Raw genomic sequence first — 20,935 nt, 5'->3', positions numbered from 1 at the left:
TACCATTTGGCAGATGCTTTGTGGCCTAGAGTATTTGAAATGAGCTGATGGTCTTAATCCAGTTCCCAGTGGACGACTATCCACATCACAGAAACCACCACCACAATTGGCACCCTCTTTGGCAGCCCTGGCAGGTTGGCCAAGGATTAAATAAGTACAGAGACTGAGCCACCCACTTCTGCCTAGCTAGAGGTTGCCCCTCTAGGTCATGGATGAGACACAGGGATGGGGTGGAGTGGGGAAGCTCACACACCCTCTGCCTGTGCTCTGCTGGTTTTGTGGGTAAGGAGAGGAATTCATTTTCCAGGGCTGTGATTCAGGCACCCTTCGTAAGCGGCATATTCGTGTACATGCATTTAATTTAAGAAGGAGACAGAAACTGAGAGAATTTCAGGATTTATTCTCAAAAAATAAGATGCCAGATTGATTTCTGTGAATTCATCAAAGTCAGGGTAATTGTGCCTGGGCTGCACTTAACAAAGTGCACACAAGCAACCTGTAGAGCAGCTCTGCTTCAAGAAACATTCCTTTTGCTGTGCTATGTTATCAGTCATCACTTTAATTATCTCATAAGATGTCTTAGAGTGAACCTAATCTGTGCCAGCTATTGTCAGAAAGCTAAAGCTGATTTCTGGTTAGGTATACAATGGCAACTACCACGTAAGCAAAGATCTGATACACATCAAAAAGTCCTATTTGGGCAATATGAAGAAAAGCAGGGCTTTTGTCAGTGCTGAAAGGGGTTTTCATTTTTGGAGAGGTAGAATACATCGTTCCTTCTTTCTAATAAACAGCACTCCCCTAACAAAATATTGTGAGCTAAATCCTGCAGTTATTCAGGCAATGTTAGGGTGGAGCCAAAGTTTAAAGTGGAACTTTGGGCAGCACCTGGGCTGGCTGTGAGAAGGGCAAGTGGCACAAGCTTTGCACGTGCTTGCCTGTGTGAAGGCACAGAGTGATCTTGCCCCACTTGCAGGTCCGGCAGGCAACGCTGGAAGAATTTTCCTGCACACAGGCAGGAAAGACTTCCCCAAAGTCACAGCAAGATTTTGGCAGAACCTCAAGCCCCTTCTGGACTGTTTCATTTTGTGCCTCTTACAGCAGTGCAGCAAACATGGCAAGCCACGAGAGCTGTGCCCAAGGAAAGTCATGGGGAACAAACTCTGCAATTTACTCAAGGCCCCCCTTTCCTATTCACCTCCATGACAGCCAGGGCACCTCATTGTCTGCTGGACCTTGTTGCACCAAGTCTTTCATAAGAAGGGGTGAATATCTGACTGGCATTTTTCACTAATAGACTGATTTAACACCACCTTCCACACTGACAGCAAGGCTGCAGTGCAGGGCAGCCTGGGACAGCAAGGAATCTTCAACCTACAGAAAGGAACTGTCATGTGATCTCTCCTGCAGCATAGCCCTCATATGTGTTAAGTTTTTAAAGCACTTCTTGCAAAATAGAAATCCCAGGAAGCAAAAGTGGCAAGCTGCTAAAAGGTTCCTCATCTGTGACAGCCAAAATGGAGCGTCTCATCTAAGGGAGCGATTTCATTATTTACACCTGAGTTAACGCTCAGATCAGTGGGTTTGCAGGAAGGGAAGGTCCAGATTTGGCAATAAGCAGAGATCAAAGTGCTGAGAAGTAGGACTTCTTCCCTGTTGGCTGGAGGAACACCACTCAGCCGAGCCCACTGCCTGACCCTGGACATCCACATGCTCCTGCCATGCCAACACATGTTAGATGTGAAGAGCACCCTAATAGAAGTACTTGACCCAAACTGAACAAATTTCCTAATTGCAGTAAGGCAACACTTGAGGGTGTGGTTACCACAGAAATCACACCCATGGACAGATCAGGAGCACCTGGCCGCACCTCATGCCTCCTAATGTCCCAGGGGCACAATTATCTCATCAGGTGCCACCTGCCAAGTCTTGTTGCTGGGGAATTGGCTTCACGCGCTGTGCAGCTGGGGTGGGGACAGCAGAGGAGCACGGAGGGCCAGGCACACATGCTCCTCTTGGGTGCATTCCTTCAAAGTGAGTATTTACACCAGGAGGGTGCTGAGGTTCTGCTCAGAAGCATGTCTGTGTTTGGGGGTTCCAAAGCAAGGAGCAAGCTGTTATTGCTGAGTCCTGTCCAGCACCCCACACCCTCTGCACAGCTTGCATTCTGTGTTACTGCTTCGTGCACATCCCCAAACTTGCTCCTCTCCAGCCACTCAGTGCAGCCTGCAAGAGTCCCAAACAGATGGACGAGCCTGGAAAATTGCTTGACTGGCAATTTTCAGAATGTTTTGCCCTTTTTCTCCAAAAAGAGGATAAGGTCGAAGTGAGACAGAGGCTTTACATCTTGCAAGGTGCTCTGCCCATGAGAACAGCAGACTGACATCCCAGTGCCCGGCACACATTGGGCTGAGGTTGTGCCGTGCATGTCACCTCTGCAGGCAGGTCCTTCTCTCCTCCCTGCTCTCCTTCTTCCCCAGGTCAAGGGTGAAGCCTGACCCCCACACAGCAATTAATGGATCAGGGCCCAGCAAGACAAGCCAGACCAAACCTCTGCCTCTGCCAGGACAGTTGAGCTTCTCTGGAACAAGGAAGATCATAAAACCCCAGACAAAGCTCTGTGCCTAGAGGTAAGTTACTCTCGGTCCAAAGGATCTGTCTGGGGAACAAACTTTCAGAGATTAGCCTAATCCAGAGCCTGATGACCTTTAGGTCACAGTGCAAGAACTTCCTCTTTGATACATCTTTTACACCATAACCAGAGTGACATTAACAACAATAACCTGACCCCATCCCTCCCCTCAGAAGCACCTATGCTGGGCAGAGCTCCCCAGAGACAGAGAAAGCAGAGGAACAAAAGACTCCAGGAAGCCTACTAGGGATGTGCCAATCTAATTATTATGGGCAGTGCTCAGATACTGTGATAAGAGGTGCCCATAAAAAAAACCAAACAAAAACAACCAAAAACTGTAAAGCTGGTTGATGTACCCTTTAGGCCATGGGAGTGGAGAAAAAGGAATTTACTGTGAATCAGATGGCACCATATTTATTTGCACTCCCACCCTCAGCCTTCTTGATAGCGTCAAAGTCCACTGGGTTTGACGCTATCCTGACGAATTTAGCAGTAGTCCAGAGCAGCAGGGAAGAGATTTAAGCCCCGTCCTTTGCTCCTTGCTCACTGTGCTGTACAGCAGTGCTCTTCTCCAACCAGCAAAATCCTCCTCTTCCTTAAGGCTCAGCACAACAGGTCTGATTCAGGAATGTTCCCCTTCCTCTTCATTCCCCTTGAATTTCTCACCCTGAGTCATCCGACTACAATGTAACTTTAATGTGGAAAGTTTTGTGGGTACGTTTTGTTTTCTTTTAGCTTCAGAAAAGAAAAGGTACAACCAGAGGGGGGAAAAAAAGTGTCTCATGGTTGAGAGGACTCTTTTAACCAAGGAGTCACATGGCTCCCTGGCGAGCAGCCAGAGGAGTCATGAGAGATGTGGCCGTTCCCTTAACCATGTCCTGCCTGCCGGCAGCCCCTGGCACCCCGGGCCGGCTCTGGTGCCAAGCCTGGCTCCCACGGGAAGGCTCCTGCGGCAGGAGAGGGCTCTGTCGGAAGTGACCTCGGGACGTGGGTCAGCAGCACTTTCCCCCGAGCTGTCCCCGAGGCCACGCTGGACGTGGTGCTGAAGCAGGGGATGGCGAAGCCACGTCTCAGGTGCGACACAGTCGCACCGTCTCCGCTGCCTGTGGTCACAAAGAGTCCCTGAAAGCGATGATGTGGCACTTACGCCAAGTTTTCTCTTTCCAAAGTGCTGTGGCAGCTTTTGCTCTCCTGCCCCTCCCCTCCCTTCAAGCCTTGCCAGCGCTGTTATTGCCCCATTAAAGCTGTGGGAAACCGAGGCAGGCAGCACTCATGGTGCTGCTGTTCAGCATCTTGGGCATTGGGCCAGTCTCGGACCTTTCCTGTGCTCACCACAGAGCAAACCCACCATGGAATAGTGCAATCTTTAGAGGGGCTGGCACTGGCCAGGGTCCAGATCAACTAGAGGTGTGCTTGAGCTTTTTGAGATGCTTTCCTGCCTTGCTGCCGGGGATGTCGGGACTGGTGCTGGTCCTGCATGTCCACACAGCTCTGCTGGGCACGGGGCACCACAGAGCAGCTGCTGCATTCCCCCAGCGCTGAGGGAAACGATCCTTGCCCAACTCACTTCAATACTGGTAGGATTAATTCACTTATGATCCTTGCATGAAAGAAACTATTATTAAATAGTAGTCACATTTCATAATTATGTCTCACTTCAGCCAGATTAGGAGGGTGGATATGATATCCAGTCCCAGTACTGCAGCACTTGAGAATTTTAAATTAAATACATCTCCCTGTGTTTTCCAGGCCCTGCTTGAAGGCAGACAGATCTTTCTGGCTCATGCTCAGTTCCAGCTTTGAAAGCTGGGTTGCCCTGCAATGCCTTGCATGTAACAGCAAATGCTGCAGGGCTTTTGAAGTGCTTCTCCCCTTAAAAAAAGAAATAATGTTTTGGCTTTATGTCTGCTCTTGCTGGTTCCACAGGCCATGATTCTTTCAATGGCCATAGAACCGATTTTGGGTTGTGTCTGACATGGCCTCCTGTAAATATTGCTTTTGCTGTGTGTTCTTGAGAACCATGGCCACATTCCCTATAAATTGCATAAAATGGCAGCCTGTGCCAAGGCTGTATTCAAATGGATACTGGAAGAACGAGGCTTGTGCTGACTTTCTGTTTGATTCTCCTCCTGCTTGCGCCAGAGTCACTCCAGAGCTGCTCCTGCTTTATCAGCTTGCTGAGCTGTGGATGTGACCCCAGGGGAGAGAAGCCTCAGGCCCTCAGTACTGAAAAGACAAGGTATAAGAGCTTCCCAAAGTGCTGCACAGATCTGAGTAGTGGCCATCCAGGAGGACATGATTTTGAATGCCTTTGTTGTGCATTCCAAGTCCATGCTGGTGGAAGGATGCAACTCATCAGCGCTGCCCTCGCACCACCCATCTGCCAGCAGAGCCCACCGAGTCCCACCAGCTGGGAAAGCGCTGCCACTGACGAGCAACAGGGTGTCTCTGCTTCAAAGAAAGCATTTGGGACACGCAGAGACCAGTGGACTTGGTGCCACCACACAGAGGAAAATTCTTCTGCCGCGTGTCAAACACCCGAGCCTGGATTTGCCCTCATTTGCACACCTGCTATACCACTGGATGTCCTTTTTTTAACTTTTTAGGAACTTGGGGGGAAATCTGACCTTGGACAAAGAGCTGGAACAAGACTATGTCACCGTGATGATTAAGTGGGATTTTTGCATAAATATGAATTTTATCCTTTGTTGAGGGAAATCTGATCCACAAGCACAGGCTGGAAAGAAAATAAATGTTCAGAACTGTGACTGCAGCACAGGTATAAACTGTATGCACTATTAAAATCATTTCCAGAAAAAAAATACAGTAACTCTCTGATTTAACCTGTCTTGAAATTTTCTAAAGATATGATTTGCTGTAAAATAATTAATAGGTGATAATCATCTTGCTGTCATATCCTAGTAGAATAAAGATATTTTTATGATGAGAGCAACTATTTGGCCTCATCTACCTTAACTTCAGAAAAGCTGCCTGTACTCCCTTAGAACTGAACAAGGCAGTTAACTTTCAGCTCCATTGTACTATCCAGAAGTGACTTTTAGAAAGAAAAGAAGACATGGAGAAGACAACTTTTTCGTAAAAGTTTCTATTATCATGCATGTTATCATGCATATTAGCATGTTATCTAATGATTTGTCCTAACATCATTTAGGCAGTAACAGGAGGAAAAAATTATAGAGGTGTATTGCATACGGACAGAAAAACCTACTGAGAAAATATTTAATCTCTGCATCTGTAATTTCTTCACATTTTCTCTAGCTGAAGTATTTGCAATGTTCCTCGGGCATGTGTTGTAGCAAAAGCAAATGCATAGGAGTTGTCTTGGCAAGAAGTGGAGAGCAAGTCCTGTGTAGCTCTCACAATGGAGAGAAAAGATATCCTTTTACCTTTGGAGAAGGATTGAAGGGAGAGTAAAAGAGAAGGAAAGGGTGCTAATAACCCTTAAAAGACTGAAAGACATTGCCCAGGAACCTGCCTTCCCTGGAGTCTCTTCCAGAGCACGCCTATGCCTACCCTCCTGGACTTCCTTAGCCTCCCACATAATTCTGGACTTGTAAGCCTGGAGCTTTCAGCGACAAGTTTGTTCAGCTCATGGACAGGGGATTCACACGTGCATGGCACAGTCCCAGAACACAGGAGACATGGAGGGTTCTCATGGAGAGAGGCCTGGCTGGTTCTCATACAACCCTTCCACACAGAGCACTTCTGCTGCACTCTGTCAGTTCTGTGCCTGGGGCAGGCTGGGGTGATGCTCTACAGGAGGGCAGTGCAGCATCAAGGAGGAAAGAGCAAATAGAATGAGAAGAACCAAGCAGACAGGTGAACCTGGAGTTGCAAAGGGCCATCTGTCAGGCAGTTAGCAGCTGGAGGGGCTTGGCCAGCAGGCATGAAAGGCACTGGTAAGAGTCCACTGAGGGTAAAACAATGTCCAGAGGTTCTGGGCTGAAGAAATTGGGCTTGCAACAACAACCAGTTCTGCAACACATGGTGTCAGCACGTCTCCAGAGCTCCTTTGATCTATAGCTGGTCCCAGCTTTCTGTTGCTTGTGGTTACTTGGGAGGACTAGAGGGTTAAAGAGGCTCTCTGACAGCATTTCAGCCCAAATGACACAGTCCCTGCACTGAGAACACACGTTCTACCTGCAGCAGGACACAGTGCCAGGTACACGCAGGGCACTGCACCACTGCATGAGAGGTGCCTGTCAGTATAACTGTGTAATTGCAATCACGTTGTTTAGCACTTTAACACCTCCTTTGAAATGTTGTCTTCTGAGGGATTAGCCTTGTTGGGTGTTTAATATGCAAACATACCTGCATTTAATCTCACCTACTCATCTAAATATTTCATGTTGCTTTATACCCACTATTGTGTTGGTAATGCAACATATGTAATAATTCCATGCTGTCATCCTACAATTTCTGGATGCTGCCACCTTTCCTTATCATTACTTAAGTCATTGTTTTTTTCAATTTCAAGGTGTGCTAAACATCTAATTCCCAGAACTAATTGCCACGAAGGATTGAGAGAGTTGCCTTCATCCAAATGCATTTGGATTCAAGGATGTTCAGAACTCAAGTGCTTGATGGAGACCTTGGCATGGAGAAGAGTAGCCAGTCACAGATTTACCAGAGCTCTGTGGTTTTAGACAGAGAATTTTATTCTGGGTGTCTCAGTGAAATGATGGACTTTATCTTCTAGAGCTACCAAGAAATCATATCACAGTCACTCTCCCATCTTTCTGTAGCTCCTTCAATACAGGGAAATAGCCTGTACCAGACAGGCATGCCAAGCTCACAGTGCTTATGGCAGCCCAGAGTGAAAATACCCTTTATCTTTCTCATTTCTGCTCATTTCTCATTTTAGCTAATTCTAAAGCTAGCTTTAGGTGATCCAGAAGACAGTTGATACCCTCTGGAGATTCACCTGTTCTGTCTATAAGCCAACACATCTCTGAGGGATGGTGAAGTGGAATTCCAAATCCTCTTATAGAGGGCTATTATTACAGTACCATGTAAAAGAACAACCTGAGGATCTCAGCTCTCCTCAGGCATGAGACACTGCACAAATAGAGACTAAGGGAGCAAGCTTGCCCTAAAGTCTCAGTTTTGAACAAGGCGCAAAAGCAGGGAAATGATGGATTTACACCACAGCCCAGTGACTGAGCCAGAGACAATCCTGTTCCCATAACAGCCTTAATCACAGAGGTTGATCCTGCCCTGATCTGACCAGGATGGGAAGAGGGGGCATCCCGACTGTCCCAGTTGGCAGGGAGGCATTGCTGGCATCACTGGTGAGGCTGTGCCCCCTGTCCCCTCACAGGCTGTGCCCCCCAGGGCACGTGGGCTGCCCTCTGCCTGTGCTGCTCCCTCCCTCCCTGCACACAAACTCCAGGGACTCTGTCCAGCAGTCCTTTAGGGAATCTTTGGGGCAATCTTTAGGCATGAGCAGTTTCCTGCAGGCATAGGAAAAATATACATTCCTTCTAACCCACCTCCCACAAGCGTGGAGAAGCCATGTTGTAAAGGGTATGGAATTGTAAGGACATGGGAGCACCAGCAGAACAGATGCAAGATGTGCAGAGGATTTTTATCCCCCTGCATTTCCTAACCAGGCAGTAATATCTACTCACCAATATAAATTATTTGTTGTATTATAGTGTTAGAATAGGGATCCACTTTGAAGATTTGTGCTGCTATTCCTACATACACACACTCTCTTGGGAGTTATTCCCAATCACTTTATAGCAAATAACTGAATTAGCTGTCTATGTACCAGCAGATAATCCCCAAAATAAGCCTCTTAAGAGCCGATTGTCATGTTGCTGGTGAATGCATCCAGCCCCAGAGAACATGAACAGCGAAAGGGGTACACAAATGGAAAATGGACAAGCACCATTGCATTTAGAAGCAGCCAAATATGTGTGCGTGTACAGACACATGCACACTTCAACGTGCATTGCAAGAAATGGTGTCACTATTACATATAATCCTCGGGTTTAGACATTTATACTAACTGCATTGATATTATTAAATGGCAGATCTATACTTTAAATATTTAATTGAATTACCAAAATATGTCCAGTGCATTAAAAGGCATCAATCATCCCACTACCAGCTGTTCGAGCCACAGTGAGTTTCCTTTTTCCCAAAGTCAGGCACTAATTACTTGTGCTTGTAAAAGTGTTTACAGTGCCCCAGCGGACCAGAGGTTAGCAGGCGAGCACCCCGAAGAAGATGACTTTATCAGATAGTACATTTACAATACAGAAACCCATTTTATAAAGGAGATAGTTCTTTAAAATAATTTTGGATGTAGTCTACCGTAACTTAACTTTCTTCACGGCTATTGCACACAAAGCACTGAGGCCCCGATGCCTTCTTCATTTCAGCATTGCTTTTTCCATTCTTATAATCCCATTTCATCACGATGGGATTTTTGCTCTACAGGTTTTGTGGTAGAATAACCGGGCGCGACTGAGCACGGACACCCCGCACTCCATTTGCTCGCCCGCTGCATCTCAAAGTAGTTACGTCTTTATCCCTGAAGGAGCGGCAATGCAGAAGCCGAGGAGTCACTCCCATAGCCGAAAGATGATAGAGATCTCGGGGGAAAATTAACATAGCCATTGACAGTCCCTGAGAGCTCACTAAACAGCAGCTTGGGAGGCATCCTCCCCTCCGGAGGTGAGGGCAGCAGGAGCAGACACCGGCAGATAATGCTCGAACAGGCTCTACTATTCTTTAATCTTCAAAAACTACCATTAGTAAGCCAGAGAAGTATATTTACCCACCAGATAAACACCACAAATGCGCTAGGCTGCTCTCCACTGAGCACTGAAATAACCCCTCTTCCCTTTCGCTTCCCAAGGGGAGCGAGGTGCAGCATCGCGGCTCTGCCTCCGCTGTCCCGCTCCGGGGGCCGGGGGGGACACAACGAGCGGGGCCGGGGGGGACACGGCGGGGGAGCGGGGCCGGGGGGGACACAACGAGCGGGGCCGGGGATGACACGGCGGGGGAGCGGGGCCGGGGGGCCCGGCAGCGCTGCTTTCTCCCCGGAGAGGCACCGGCTCCGTCCCTCCGGAGTGATGGATGGAGGGAGGTGCGCGTCGCCCTGGGGCTCTGCTTTGTTGGGTTTCACCTCCTGATCCCTTTCCCTTCTGCTCTGCTGGGCTGCAATAGCCACCTCGGCTCCGGCTCCGCGGGTCCAGCTCCGAGTGACCCGCCGCGGAGGGGATGAACTGGGGACGGCCCGGGGGAAGGCGAGAGAGCATTATTTATCCGCCACAACTTCTCATTGTCGCGGGGCAGCGCTCAAAACATCCCCAGGCAGTTGGCTCAAAATAAAGTAGGCATTGCTTCCCTTGTATTTCCCCTCAACAGTCGCCTTAGTATTATTATTATACTTCTATAGCTTTTGCTATCGGACCTTGTAATTATGTCACACAGCAAGGGAAACCGCCAGCATCCCAGCATCTGGCGTGCGGTTAAAAACTTTTGTTTTAAGATTTGAACTATTTATAGAAGGAAAACTTTGTAGGATAGTAATTTCCTACGGGTTTGAGAAAAATATGGCTACGCTTATATTAAAAGGGTGTATTTATTTATTTATTATGACTTCTTCCTCCTGTCTAAAAAAAAAAAAAAAAAAGAAAGCAAAACCAAAGATAGCACGGCAAGGTTTTTTTACAAGCTATCGGTCACCTACCCAGTAGACATATCCCTCCCGAGAACAGAAACAGCCTCTGGCTGAATTAAACCTAACGTGCTTCCATAAATCTAGGCGCCTTTAAAAATCGGTAGCCAAGACATGTGCATTTCATTAGGAATTAAGAATGCAGAAATAGGCTTTTAGTTTCTTTTTATGCGTGTGTTTATTCCTATTTCTCTCCTGTAGCGGTGGGCTGTGTTTTTTCCACAGCCCACAGAAAATACACACACACACACACGCAGAGGAACACACGCACACGTGCTTGCTTATATGCATGTTCTCCCATGCATGCATACAGAGGAAACAATATTTTTATATATATATATATATATATATATATATATATAAAAATATATATATAAATCCACATGCAGTTCAGGTGTAAGAGCTCAAATTTGCACCCGTCGGGATACGAAAGAGTCTGAGGTCGCACGGGGGTGGGAGAGCAGGGAAACCCGTCCGGCCCCGGCAGCCGAGGTGGATGCGGGCCCGGGGATGCCGAGGCGGGTTCCCCATCCCCGCCCGAGGGGAGCCCCTCCGCCGCGGCCCCGGTAGCCCGGCCCGGCCCCGAACCGCCCGCTGCACTTCCCGGAGCTCCCCCGGGCTCGGGCCCCGCGTCCCGGGAGGGTCTTGCCGTGCCCCGGCGCTGGGGGGATGCTCAAGGGAGGGAAAAGGCTCCCCGGTTTTAAACCGGCTCCTGCGGCCGGGTACCTGCCGCCCCCAGCGCCCTGGTCTCCCCACGGCTGCCCCGTCCGGAGTGCGGGGGAGCAGAGCCCGGGACAGGTCCCCGCAGCCCCTCGGGCTCCGGCTGCAGCCCCAGAAGGGCCCGGCTCCGCTCGGGCCGGCGGGGGACCCGCGCCCGCCGCCCCCGACACCCAGCGCGGGCACAGGGACCTGCCGGGGACCCGCCGCAGCACCACGGCGACGGTCTGTCCGCAGCCCGCACGGCCCGGCCCGGCCGCTCCTTATCCACCGCAACGTTAGACGCAGATATAGATATTAAAAAAAGAGACCGAAATTCCTCGCAGTCCCACCCACCGACTCTCATTTCCCCCACCCCTACCTCCACCCCCTTCCTCACAAGGAAAAGGTCCTGGAGCCAGCCCTGACTGCGGGACTGGGGATCCCTCCGGAGCGAAGGCAGCGGCCGACAGGGCTCCCCGCGCCCGGCCCGGCCCGGGCGCTCGCCGCCGGCTGCGGCTCCGCGGGCTCCCGGCGCTCACACGGGCTGCCCCGACGGGCGCGAAGCGATGCCCATCTCCGGTCTGGCAGGAGGAGGAGTCGGGGTCGGAGTCCCCAGGGGAGACGCCGCCGCTCCGTGCCCCGCCGCCCTCCCAGGTGCGCCGCCCCCGCTGCGGGCACGCCGGGCCCCGGCCCGGCCGGCGGGGCAGCCCCGCGGTTACCTGGCCGTGCGTCCCTTCCCCGGCGGGCTCCGACCGGCAGCGCCGGCACCGCCACCGGCGCAGCACCTCCTCCTCCTCCTCCTCCTCCTCCGCCGCCGCCACCGCCACCGCCACCATCCTCACCGCCACGCACCGCGCGGAGCTGCCGCCCGGGCTGGCTGCTGCCGGCTCCCTCTGCTCGCTCTGCCCTCTGCCCATAGGTAGCTGCTAGCGGGGGCATTGCAAACAGTATTTGGAAAAAAAAAAAATCTGGATCACTTACAGGTAACTCCCACTGGTAAGGATGAGGAAAATCTGAGGGTAATACACTGAGAGTAACACACTGCGAGATGAAAAAAGGATCATGGCTGAATCCCGTTTACACTCTTGGAGTTCGCTTCCTTGGTTATTCCTTTCTGGCCCCCCCTGGTCGTAATTTCCCACCCTTTTTGGTGTCAGCTGTGGCTTGAATCTGAGTTGGAATCCAGTCCCTTGGGCTTGGGGGGGCTTTGTCTGTTTGTTTGTTTGTTTGTTTGTATTGTTGTGTGTAGTATTCCCCTGGTGCTAATGCTGCTCCCTGTGCAGAGTGTGTGCTGGTGCTGCTGCTCTTGCTGCTGCTGCTGCCTCTGGGCTCCTGCCTGTCATGTCTCAGTGGTTGGAAGTTGTTACAGTGGGTTCTCGTGTTGGAATGAGGATGGTTTAAAGGATTTGGATGGCAGAAAGTGCCTCTCTCTCTCTCTCTCCCTCTCTCTGTAACTCTCCTGAGACCCAGGGCTGCCATTGGGCAGTCAGTCACTGCAATCCGCCTACTTTTTTCTCTCCCTCTCCTTTTTTTTTTTTTTTTTTTTTTTTTTTTAAGGGGAGGATGACAATAGAGAGACACTGATCTAGCCTGGGCTGCAATGAATCCGTGCTCCCTGGCTGAGCTCTCTCCACACACCTCGCCCCACAGGCGCTCCTCACCCGCTCCACGGAGCATTTTTAACTCTCCCCCGCGCTCGGGGGCTGCAGGCTCCCTGCCCCTGCTGTGGCACCCTTGGCTCGCCCTGCGAGAGATCCCGAGCGAGCTGGCAGCTCCCAGCTCGGATCACGGTTAACTGCTTTATTGTGGGCGGTTGCCCCAGTTCTCCCGAAGGACTCCGCCGTCCGTCCAACCTCTGCGGGGGTTTGGCTCTTGTTGTCCCCCCGGTGTTGAAAATTCAGCTTCGGTTTCAGGCGGAACTTTCAAAAAAAAAAAATATATGTAGTCGTAGCCTGCGTGAGTGAGAAATAGCCATGCACACTCGCAGCTTCCTGGCGAGGTTGGGTTTCGCAGGAGAGCAGGGAAGGGGAAGGACTGGTCTGGAATAGCCGGTATAGGGGGGCGAGCGGGGGGCGTCTGCCGGCGGCTCCTGGCTCCCCACACCTCGCCGCTCCTGCAGGAAGAGCTGTCTGCTCCTCTCTCCCCTCTCCCTCGCTCCTTCCCGAGAAGTTGCCGGTCCGCAGAGACGTTCCCCGGCAGGTTAGTTGCCTCTCCCGCGCGTTCCCCCCGAGCCGAGCGGCTCCTGCCCCTCGGCACCGGGATGCTCGACCCTTCCCGCTCCGGAGGGCAGGACCCCTTCGCTTCGCGTAGCCCCAGTCGTGCAGGAGACAGTCGTGCCGCTTTTCTTCTTTGCCTCCTTGGCCGTCTGTCCTTTTTCTCCAAAGGGCTCAGTGCCACGGTGCAGTACGTGCGCTGCGGATGCCGGGCTGGGGTTCGGAAACGAACCCCGAAAAGAGAAACGGGCACTGCAGAGACTTTTACACAAATGCAGCCGAAATGAGCAAGAACCAGGCTCCGAAGTCTTCTGAGTCTGCAAATGTTCGTCTCAGGTTAATTGCCTACTGACTGAAGGAGATCTCTTGGCTAAGAGCTCTCCCAAACACCCTGGGAACACCTCCTCCAGTTAACCAGTCCCAGCACATGGGCGCAGCTGTCTCCGCGACACAACGAAATATTCCTTCAGACGGAATGGGAATTGCAGAACTGGTGCAAAAACGTCGTATGCCGCCCGATATGCGGTAAAAATCTTCTCGGGATTTGGTTGCTCTAACCACTTTCACCTTCAAGTTCAGCACAGACGCCGTGGCAGCCAACGTCCTTTCGAGAAACGCTGATCTCGATTAACAAGAGACAGAAGCTTAAGCCTTTCAACGATTATTTACATCCCAGCATCGTCTTATTCATAATTACTTAAGATTTTTAAACGGTCGTATTTATACTTCCGTAAGTGTGTGTGCGGTGCACACACAGCGGGAGACACAGCGACGTGTGTCCCGCTCCCCTCTGTGACCCGCGGGCTGTGCCCGGGACAGTTGTGCTGAACGTGGAGCAGAACGAGCAGCCACCCTGGACATTTTATCTCTAGCATTTGTTCCGCCTCGAACATACACTTTAAATGCGCGATGGCTCTTAAAGATGTGCCATGGGGACAGAAGAAGGGGGGAAATGAACTGTAAAAATGCTGGCGCTGGAAAACTGCGAACTGGTGTTGGCAGAGTTTGACCCAGTCCAGCTGAAACAAAGACGGATTGCCGATTTCCATAGTTTTCGGATCGAAGATGATTTTATCCACAGCTCAGTTTTGTAGAGGGAGAAAAGTCGTATAAAGAAACCAAATCGTGCCGTTTCTGTTCGAGGAGTTATTTTTTATTCTAAAACTACGGGCCGGTTATTATGTCCAAAAATTAATGATGATGGTGGTGAGAATAACCTGCTAAATTCCATCCAAATGGTTTCTATACGTATGTCAGACGGGGATAGCGAGATAACATTTGTTTTATTGATTGAAGACGAAAATATTCCCTTCAATTAAATTATGTCATACTGGAAGAGAAGTATTGTCGATAAAACCTAATATGGGCACTTCAGTATCTGTCGTTCCTTCTGCCATAAACAGGTGTATTTTGGACAAAACGGGGCAGAATGGCACTGAAATGGTTGCCGACATCAGAGTCGGGCAGATGAAATAGAGAAGGCACGAATGAACTATTTGGTTGGGGGTTTTTTCCCCTATTAATTCTCTATTCCCAGCCGCGGTTTCTTTCTTGCTCCAAGCCTGAGGAGAGTCCAGCAGAAGGGCACGTTGGAAGCCGGGAAGGGCTTGAAAGGTGCGCCCGGCGGGCAAAACACCGGGGTCCTTTCTGGGCAGCACCGGGTGTTTCTGGTATCCCACCGAGCTGCAAGTCCAGTGCCGGGGGAAGGCAGGGAACGAAGAGTCCCCAGAGGAGCGGGTGTCGGGCCGGCGGGGAGGGCAGGGAAGGCGGCGGCTCCACGGTAGGTGCCCGTGGCGGGGCCGGGGAGCAGAAGGGGCCGATCCCGCGGGGTCGCTCCCGGGGCCTCGCCGCTGCTCCCGGCGCTCCACGTGCTGCCGCCGTCGAGGCCGCGCCCCGGCCGCTCCTGCCGAGGGCAGGGGGTGCTCCCCGCGGCCGGACAGCCCCGGGGGCGGCGAGGGCAGCGGGATTTCGTTGGCCTTTTGCTGCGAACGCCGCAAAGCCGAGGCGAGCTCCGCTGTAAGGGAGGAGAGAGGTCCCGTTCTTGCCGCAGCGTCCCTGGGAGTGCCGAGGGGGAGCGGAGCGCTCCGGCCGCCCCAGGGTGGGCTGAGTGTCCTCGCCCTCAGCCTTGTGAACCCCCGGCCCCGGCCCCGCCGCCCCCAGAAGGGTTGCCGGCACCTTTCGTTGCTGCCTTGGGCAGCGTCAGCTCCCGCCGCCCGTGTCCCTCTGACCGCACCGCGACCTCCTCCCCGCTCCCCTTGGCGCTGTCCGGCTGTCGCCCTTCTTTCCTTCCAGAATAAAGAGGGGAAAGGTGGTGTTTGCCCCAACTCCCTGATCCGGGTATTACCCGCGACTCCATCTTCCCGAAGATCACATCACTTATCCCGGAGCATCCGCTGTGATTTGTATCTGTGGTACTGCTGTGATGTCTAGTTTCTGATGTATTTATTAAATAAACGGGAGCCGAATGCTCTGCGATCTTGGCAGGAAACATTTCTGTTTCAATCCCGCCGAGGTCAATATTTGATGTGACCTGTTTTCGCGGGGGGTTACGAGGAGTCAGCAGAGCTGCAGAAACTTTAAGCTTCTGTGCCTGGACAGAAACGTCATCGACAGAAATATCAAGGGATGCTTCACCTCACTCCTGTTTCTCCAGCGAACTAGGGGATAGGAAATAGAAACGAGAACAGGGGGAATTTCCTGAGAGGAATGACTACCTGAGTGGGACCTTGCCCTCTACTCCTAACTGGACACAGCGGCTTCTTTATGGGACTCTGCCGTGTCGCCCCGCCCCGCCCAATAGCTTATGTATCGCGTTATTTTCTCTCTCCTCGGTGTCACGTTTGGCACCGAAAGGGGAGCTTTTAGCACGTTTTATTAAGACACGAACACGTGCTCAGCAGCAAGCAAAACCAAAAAAAGCCTGCCAAGCCTTCCCTCCTTGCCGTGGCTGACACGACGGCGCTCTCCTTCCCGCTGAAAACCAATCGAATGCTCTGGAAGACAGAATGCTTTTTATCTGCCTTCATCTTCCCCTTTTCAATGCAAAAAGCTCACCAGAAAAGGCATCATTACACTCCAAGGATATGGTTTCAACAAAATGGTAGTTCCAGTGGCTGATGAAAGAGGAAATAATTGCAGCCCACATGCCTAGCCTAGAAGTAGCCCTGGATCTCAGAGCAAATTTCTCTCCTATTGTTCAGAGAAAGTGAAGTATCCTCATCGCCTTACAGGCATGGCGATGAATCTGATAGGGTTTCTGCAAGGGCTTTTACTGTTCCTACTGTCCGCTCGGTTTCACTTCCAGGCTCAGTCCAGCAGCATTCCTGCGAGTTTTGCTCTGAATCCCCTTCTAATACAGCCACAATCAGTTTCGAAAAGAGATCTGCCTTCCAGGCTGTAACATGTGCCCAATCCTCTGTTCCCTTTCACCGCAGCGAAAGTGAATAGCAATATCATTGCCCTTATTTTGCAAAATGTTGTCTTTGAGCTCGCCTGCAGCTCTGTGAGGAGTGTGCTGTAGAAAGTCCTCCAGCTGTTGGAGTAGATGGAGTACCCCGTCGTCGCTTCATTTACGGATACACAGCCTTAGCAAATTCACTTCTCATCTAAACCCCCGGCAATCCGAGACCGGAGGACGACAGAGCCCATCACCGCCGACCACGGCTACGACAAAGGGCGGCGCAGGTACTTGGCCCTGCAGAGGTTCGAGCACGGGAAACACCTCCTGTCTCCAGCAGGCAGGATTTGGAGATACCCCTGGCCGGGTATGTGCTCCGGCCGAGGCAGAGGCGGACGCGGGTTCCCCCCGGGAAGGGCGGGGGAAGGCGGAGAGCGTCCCCCGCGCCCGCCCCGCACCCGCGCATCCTCCGCCGGCCACCGCGGCGGCACCTGCGGGGGCGGGCCGAGAGCCCTGCCAAAAACACCTGAACGAGCAAACACGCCGAGGGGTGGATGCGAGCCGGCTGCTGCCCGCCGAGCAACCTGCTGGGGACGCCCCGGGGCGGCCGCGGGTCTCGCCGGCGCCCCGCACACGGGACAGCCCTGCCCCTGCCAGGCTGGGGGAGCTCCCGCGGGGGCACCGAGCCTGCCTGGGCAGCGCCGCTCCCCTGCTCGCCCCCGAGGAGCCTGGTTCACTCCTTCCCCCCACCTCGGTCCCACGTTTAACCTTATTCCCCGGCTCTGGAGAGGATCTCTCAGACTCCCTCCCGCCAGCCCCCTCCCGCCGCTGCCCGGGCTGCCGCCAGCGGGCACGGGGCTGTCCCATCGTGCCCAGAGCAGCGCCCGCGGCGCCGGCGGGGCCCGGCGGGCAGGGCCGGGCCGCTCCCCGTTCCCGATCCCCGCTGCCCTCCCGCTCCGCCGCGGGACGGGTGCTGAGCCGCGCTGACGGCCGGCCTGCCCGTCCCTCCGGGGCATTGCCCCCGCTCCCCCGCCTCTGGGGGCTGCCCTTTGGCTCCCCCCTCCTCTTCCCCGTATTGATTTCAAGGTGGGAAGCGAGCAGTTTTGGATTGCAACTCACCTTATGCATTCTTGATCATTAAAAAAAAAAAAATCCCTCAGCTATGCAAAGACAGGATCTTTAAAGAGTTTGTAGTTCGACAGGTAAGGACTCGGCTGGGGCTCAGGAATGTGGAAATTCAACTCAAGTCAGCCTACTGCGACGAGCAATATTAATAAGGGCATACAGGCACCGGGGGGAGAGGCAGAGGGAGAGAGGGCGAAACTTGGCAACTGAAATAACCGCGTGCTCTCGATCGCGGCGATCAAACGCCGAGGAGCAAACAGCGGGCTCCCCGGAGCCCCCGCCGCCCCCGGGGCCCCGGGCCGAGCCCTCCGGCCGAGCCCGCCTGGCTTCCCGGGCGCTCCGGCGCGGAGGTAGCCAGACCAGTTGTCAAGTTAATTTCAACACGTCCGTGTGATGGATAGAAACGCAAATTGTGTCTAGGCCTGCATAAACCAAATCCCTGAGCGCAGGTTCAGAGCAGGGATTCCCCTCCTCCCGCCCCTTTCGCCTCTGTAATACCTCAGCTCCGCTCTATTGTCCCAGCAGCAGCGCCTGAGTTAACTCTGTCAGGCTGCCTTTTCTTTTTTTTTTTTTTTCCTCTGAGGGTACTGTACGCCAGAGATAATATTTAAGTTCGCTTAAGCAGTACAAAATAAAAGGATCCGTCATCACCCGCGAGCGGCTCCCTGCAGGCTCGGCGCGGCCGGAGCGCTCCTGCGCCGCCGGCATCGCCCGCCGCGCTGCCCGCACCGGGGACACCCACGGCCGTGCTCGGGGGGCTGCCTGGACACCCGGGGGGCGGAGAGAGAAACAGTCACCTCTTTTCTTTGCCTTTTTTTTTTTTTTTTTTTTCCCTTTGCGATATTTCGCTCACGGCTCCGCACTAACGTGACCCAAAAAGCCGAGGAGATTTGTCGTGCACGAGGACTTACCCTAATTTGACATAGATGACTCCAAAGCATAGAAACACGTAGAAAATCCACTTCCGAAAGTTTCTGTGCATGATCTAGAAAATGGACTGAGCCATAAAAATTGCACAAAAAGCCGAATTGATCTTGTCGATTAAATCCCAGTCAAGAACATTGCTGAAGCTACCCAGGAGCAAAGCCGGCCGAGCTGTAAAAAATCAACTCCGCGCAGATAGGCAGCTCTTCCCAGAGCCATGGTGACCGAAACCGGCTTCGATATTAAAGCTAAAGAGGAAGAAAAAATAGAAAGGGCTGCTCAAAACGGTAAAACAAAAACCCAAGACAGACAGTCTGAGGGAGAGAATGAGCAAGCACTGATCTTGATCAACTGCCTCATAGAGCCCTGAAGTTCAATCTGTTTTTACTTGTTCTGACTTCCCCAGGTAACACTACGTATCTTGCAATCTATGGCTCCAGGTAGGAGGATCTCTCCTCTCTCTCTTTCTCTCTCTCTCTCTCTCTCTCTCTCTCTCTCTCTCTCTCTCTCTCTCTCTCCCGCTCTTCCCCCCACCCCGTATGTGTCAGGATCTAATACATATCTTATCTGTCTGTGTGCGTGTGCGAGTTGTGCGTGTGTTTGTGTTTCAAAAGGCATGTCCTTAAGCAGAAGTTGTTGGGGAAAACACATGAAACGTATCCAATAAGGGAAATAAAGGACTCGTCCTCTCAAACCGAAGCATTTTTTCATTTCCTCTAGTATAGCAGCGCGGCTGGATTTGCAATGTACGGACTTCGCAGAAGAGACTTGAACTTTTTTTTCTCCTTTTTCTAGTCAAACAGAGGCAGGCGTTAATCCCCGCTTGCTTACAGCTCTGTATGCTAAAAGGCAACGGGTGTGCGTGTGTCCAGACTATTGCTCTTCGACCATCCGACTCTGCTGGACACAAACGCCTGTCACTAAATCTGATTTTTTTTCCCGCAGTAAGAAAACATTCCTCCTCCTTTAAGAAACAGCTACACTTGGCTTTTAACACGAATTTAGGATATTCAGTTTGCTGCTCCTAGGGAGATTAATCGGTGAGACAAAACTTCACTTTGTGTTCAGACACTAAGTGAAGCAAAGCTTCCTTTTCTTCTGTTTTTTTTTCCCCCCTTACTTTTCTTTCTCTCTGTCTTTTCTTTCTTTCTTTCATTCTTCCTCACTGATTTCTGAGCCGCTCAGTTTATTCTCGCATTCTGTGGAATTATCAGTTCCAGTCTACTACACAATGTGTGCCTGTCCGGAGGCACAGATCTGCGTGCATATGCATGCTTAAATAGCACTCCGGTACAAGTCTGTGGGCTGTGGGGAGTTGGTTCCACAGAGACGGATAAACCCGTGCACCTCTGCCCTCTCCTACACGCACATTCATATACGTGTAGCAACAGTCAGCACAGATGGCTCTAGGCATCTCTCAGAGAGAATCGGCTGAACACACACCAGGAAAGGCTGAAAGGAAAGCAGGCAGTGACAAGCAAGCAAAAGAGGCTGAACGCAAAAGTTCATCGTAAAGTATCTATCCTGACGGAGAAAACAAAGGATTTCTTAAAGGCCAGCCAGACTGCCGTGGTTGAAGAGGTGCAGTGTGAAATCGCAGGTCACTTTTAGGTGTCTCCCACAGTCAAGGCTGCCCGCACCTCGCCCTCACCCACCCAGCTCCCCAAAACAGGCTCCTCTCCAGGCATCGCGCGGAGCCCCCCGGGAAGGGGAAGGGGAAGGGGAAGGGGAAGGGGAAGGGGGAGCGAAGCGGGACGGAGAAGGGCCGTGCTGGGGAAGGGGGCTCACGCCGAGTGCCTCGGCAGGGACGAAGGCGGCCGAGCCTGCCCACCCTACCGCCGGCTCCGCTCCCTCGGTTTGGCTCTGCCTTTCCCTCCGCATTCCTCAGTTTTATTCTTTAATAATCAACGCTCCGGCTCTCGCAAGCAGCCAGCCCTCCTCCAGACCTTCGCCTACACTGTCCTCAATGCTCAACTACGGACAATTTATCTAAAAAAAACGCCGAATCTTCCCTTCACACTCATAACTTTATCTTGTTCTCCATCCCCACCTCTTTTCAAGGACTTTTTTTATAAGATGAGGCCATGTTTCACGGAATCACAAGAATCTTAGGCCAGTGGTATGATTATTGGGGCTGTCCTGCGCAGGGCCAGGAATTGGACTTCGATGATCCTCGTGGGTCCCTTCTAAGCCCAAATATCCAGTGATTCTATGTTTTTGCAGAACCACGT

General features: G+C 52.1%; 1 protein-coding gene across 1 annotated transcript in view; it reads right to left on the bottom strand.

Moving 5' to 3' along the window:
* Positions 1 to 11,962, bottom strand: part of WNT7B (Wnt family member 7B) — a 78,600-nt gene extending 66,638 nt beyond the window's left edge. The window contains exon 1 of the mRNA XM_039386588.1: positions 11,472 to 11,962. Coding sequence (XP_039242522.1) covers positions 11,472 to 11,962 — 491 coding nt within the window. The remainder of the gene's footprint in view (positions 1 to 11,471) is intronic.
* Positions 11,963 to 20,935: the final 8,973 nt, after the last annotated feature.

The sequence above is a fragment of the Pipra filicauda genome, unplaced genomic scaffold (genome assembly GCF_003945595.2).
Source record: "Pipra filicauda isolate LSUMZ 115617 unplaced genomic scaffold, ASM394559v2 scaffold493_size893225_pilon, whole genome shotgun sequence".
Taxonomy (NCBI): domain Eukaryota; kingdom Metazoa; phylum Chordata; class Aves; order Passeriformes; family Pipridae; genus Pipra; species Pipra filicauda.
This window is presented reverse-complemented; position numbering and strand designations above follow the sequence as displayed.